At 33.5% G+C, this 3,358-nt stretch overlaps 1 protein-coding gene across 1 annotated transcript in view; it reads right to left on the reverse strand.

The window, feature by feature from the left end:
• Positions 1 to 226: 226 nt before the first annotated feature.
• Positions 227 to 3,358, reverse strand: part of SCYL2 (SCY1-like 2 (S. cerevisiae)) — a 69,831-nt gene continuing 66,699 nt past the window's right edge. The window contains exons 17-18 of the mRNA XM_012664043.1: positions 2,904 to 3,023; positions 227 to 1,859 (exon numbers count right to left, since the gene is read on the reverse strand). Of these exons, the coding sequence (XP_012519497.1) occupies positions 1,215 to 1,859; positions 2,904 to 3,023 (765 nt within the window). The 3' untranslated portion in view covers positions 227 to 1,214. The remainder of the gene's footprint in view (positions 1,860 to 2,903; positions 3,024 to 3,358) is intronic.

A 3,358-nucleotide genomic window follows, 5' to 3' on the forward strand; every position in this document is an offset into this window, starting at 1 on the left:
AGAATATCAGAGAAAGGTTTTTAAAAATAAAGCATGTTTCCTGTTAGGAGAATGTATTCTTTCCTTCCTAAAAATGGCTAATTACAGACATCAAAATGTACAAACAAAAGGTTCCTAAATTTCCTAGAAAAGTAAGGATTAAATTTCAGTAGCAGTGATTAATGAGGTCAGACTATCGTGGCAAGCTGAAATTAAGCTGTTGGTTAGCCAGAAGATACAACTGCTCATTTTTAGAGAAGTAAAGTTTATTATATTTGAAACAATACAACAGAAATCTCAAAAGTTTACTCATTAAATATAGTTTAATTCTTACAAATCTCCTTTTGAAAATGCAATTCATATATGCTGCAACCCCAGAAGTCTGAATTCAAAATGAAATATGAAGGCAGTAGTCAGGGAAATCACATCAGAGTGCTTTGTCAAATATCCGTACAAATCAGTACATACCTCTTGTGTGATATAGTAGGAAAAAAGTGATTCTAAATATACCCAAGTGAATGCAGAAAAATACATTACTATTTGTGGCAGACCATGCTAAAATATAATTTACAATGATTAGTTTGCATTTAAGATGATTAGTAATGTGTTTAAACCAATGAAATCAAGGTAAGTTAAATTTTGCAGTATTTGCTCAGTCTTTTCATACTAAACATTTGTTCATCTGAAAAGTAAATAATTTTGGAAAAAGCAAATGATCTGATCCTTCTCTTTATGCTTACCATTTTCTCTGTCAGTCATACTAAATGCAAACAAATCAATACAGCATCAAGATTTTTCACATATTAAAATGAAGACTAATGACTTGTGAAGGTAGACTGTGTACCACATAGCACTTAATAGAAGAGCTTGCAATGACCATCAACTCAATTTTTTTAATAACAAGATTTACAAGCCAAAATAAACATGTGATTTAAAAATTCTGCTATTCAAGATAACTCAGTTGTCCTTTTTTTCTTTGAGATTGGTAAAGGTTGGGTCTTTAAAAACCTGAAGAGGAGTTGGTAAGAGGAAAAAAAATCCTCGATGCTTTAAAAAACTCAACTGGTTAGAAGTCCATACAACTACAATGCTGGCACGGAAACAGATATTTTCTGTCACAGAACCATTCACTTTCCCACAGAAGTAGCTCCTCCTCCAAGCCAACTACACTAAGATGTAAATCAGCTCATCCGTGATTAAAACTGAGTAATCCTTCAAAATAGAAGCAAGACACCTCACCCAAAAAGATCTTTTAAATCATTGCTAGCCGAACTGCTATTGGTCATAGTAGTTGGTGGCTGTGCAAAGTTCTGTGGGCTAAAGAAAGGATTACCCTGCATACCAAAGGCAGATTGTCCTATCATGTTCATCTGTGTTCCCATTACTGAACTGCCCATACCTGGAGAGCCTTGAGGAGGTACAAACTGATTAAGCCACTGATTTGGTTTCTGTTGTGATAACTGGTTCATGCTAACTTTGGGTTTCTGAGGACCAAAGAGATTATTAAGGGCAGACATATCTGCAGGTCTTTGTTGGGTCTGCTTCGAACCAGCAGGAGGAACACTCAAAGCATTGAAGTTTGGCAGAGTGGGAGGTGCTCCCAGAGTCATCTTGCTCACTCCAGGTGTGCTTGGACTACTGAAGAAGTTCTGGTTTGTATTAACTGGCATGTTGAATCCTGAAGTCTGAAAGCCCATATTGGCATTTAGGCCATTTGTCAAGTTTCTCTTTGTATTATCAATTGGTGTAGAAAACATCATGCCAATGCCCATGGAAGGAACAGAAGTGAAGGTACTTGAAGTAGAAAGTTTAGGGTTACTAACAGAAAGGCTGGTCAAAGATGACATATTATCCATCAATGTGTCTGTCAAGTCCTTAGTCTGAAAAATATGAGGGAAGTACTTTATCTCCAAGAAATCCAAATTACTTTATAATTAGTAAACATTACAGACTACATTAGAACACACAAGTTAAAATTAAGCTCAATGGCCTGCACCAAGTCAGCAAACTATGACCTACAAGCCAAATACAGCTTTCCATCTATTTTTGTATGGTTTTTACAGATGAATATTTGCAATCAATTTCATGACAGACAACACTAACTTTAAACTCCAATGAAGCAAAACGTTATCTACCCCCAAACAGAACTGCATTCTTCTCATCAGTAGATCTATATCACAAAAAGAATACTCTATTATTATTTTGAATTTCATCAAAATTTTGTGGAAATTTATTTTCTCTATTCTTATATCAGTATCTATAAAATATTCTCAATTTTGCCTCCTGGCCATCAAAGATTTTTTTTTTTTCCTCAGAGGAAGAATTTTAGTGATTAAGAGATAACAACAAAAAAATAATTTAAAGAAAGCTTTTAAGATAAAGTTATTCTCAAACCATTAAGAGTGTAAACTATCTACAAGCGGGGCCCTTATTCACTGCCATAGCACCAGCACCTACAACAGTACCTGGAGACACATGGTAGAAATAAATACTGGTCAGGTTATGTAAATACATCTTCCTAAATCAAGTTACAAACAAAATCATAAATGAAAAGCTAAAAATAGAAAACTATTTGTAGTTCAAAAATACATAAGAGCATGAATATAATATTCCTGATCATTTGAAAGTGAACTAAGTTGAATTTGTACTATGAGACCTCATTTCTTTTAAGAATCCCTCTTATTCATCTATTATAGATTCCTCTTTATTGGTAACAAGTGCTGTCACCAAACATTATACATTGGGCAGGTTATGGAGGAGTTGCTGGACAATCCTTTATGCCCATGCTTCTTAGAGACTACATATTAAAATATCCTTTGAAACACATTTTTATAAAAATAAAAATACTAGCAGGTTAAGTTCTATACCACTTTAATCCTTAATAGTAGTAGACTTGAAATTATACAAAAGAAATTAACTCTGACCTGTTTGACTGGAGCAATAGGTGTGTGCACTTGAGGTTTTAGAGGTTGTTGGCTTTTCAACTTCTGTGCCTGCTCTTGTTCTTTTGCTAATTTTTGTTTTTCTTCAAGTGTAAGTGATGCCTTAAAACAAAATAAAGGAAAAAAATCAACTGGCAACTTCATAATTCCATTTGTAAAACAAAGTGTTTATTTTTTCGTAAAGTATATCTTGACATGTTTAGCAATACTTACTACTTCACTGAAAAGCAAACTACTCTTGTGTTGGTGATTGTCACAGGTTAGGTTTTATTTCAAACTACTACAAGATTTAACTTTTTAGATGGAAAAATCACAGGATCTGTGCTAAAAGATTTCTAGTACAAAAACAATTATTATTTTAAAACCATTCATTAGAATCATCTTTTTCCAGACAATGAGAATACGATTAACTGATTTCATTCTACAAAATTGAGAGA

The sequence above is a fragment of the Propithecus coquereli genome, unplaced genomic scaffold, assembly GCF_000956105.1.
Source record: "Propithecus coquereli isolate 6110/MARCELLA unplaced genomic scaffold, Pcoq_1.0 Scaffold85, whole genome shotgun sequence".
Taxonomy (NCBI): Eukaryota; Metazoa; Chordata; class Mammalia; order Primates; family Indriidae; genus Propithecus; species Propithecus coquereli.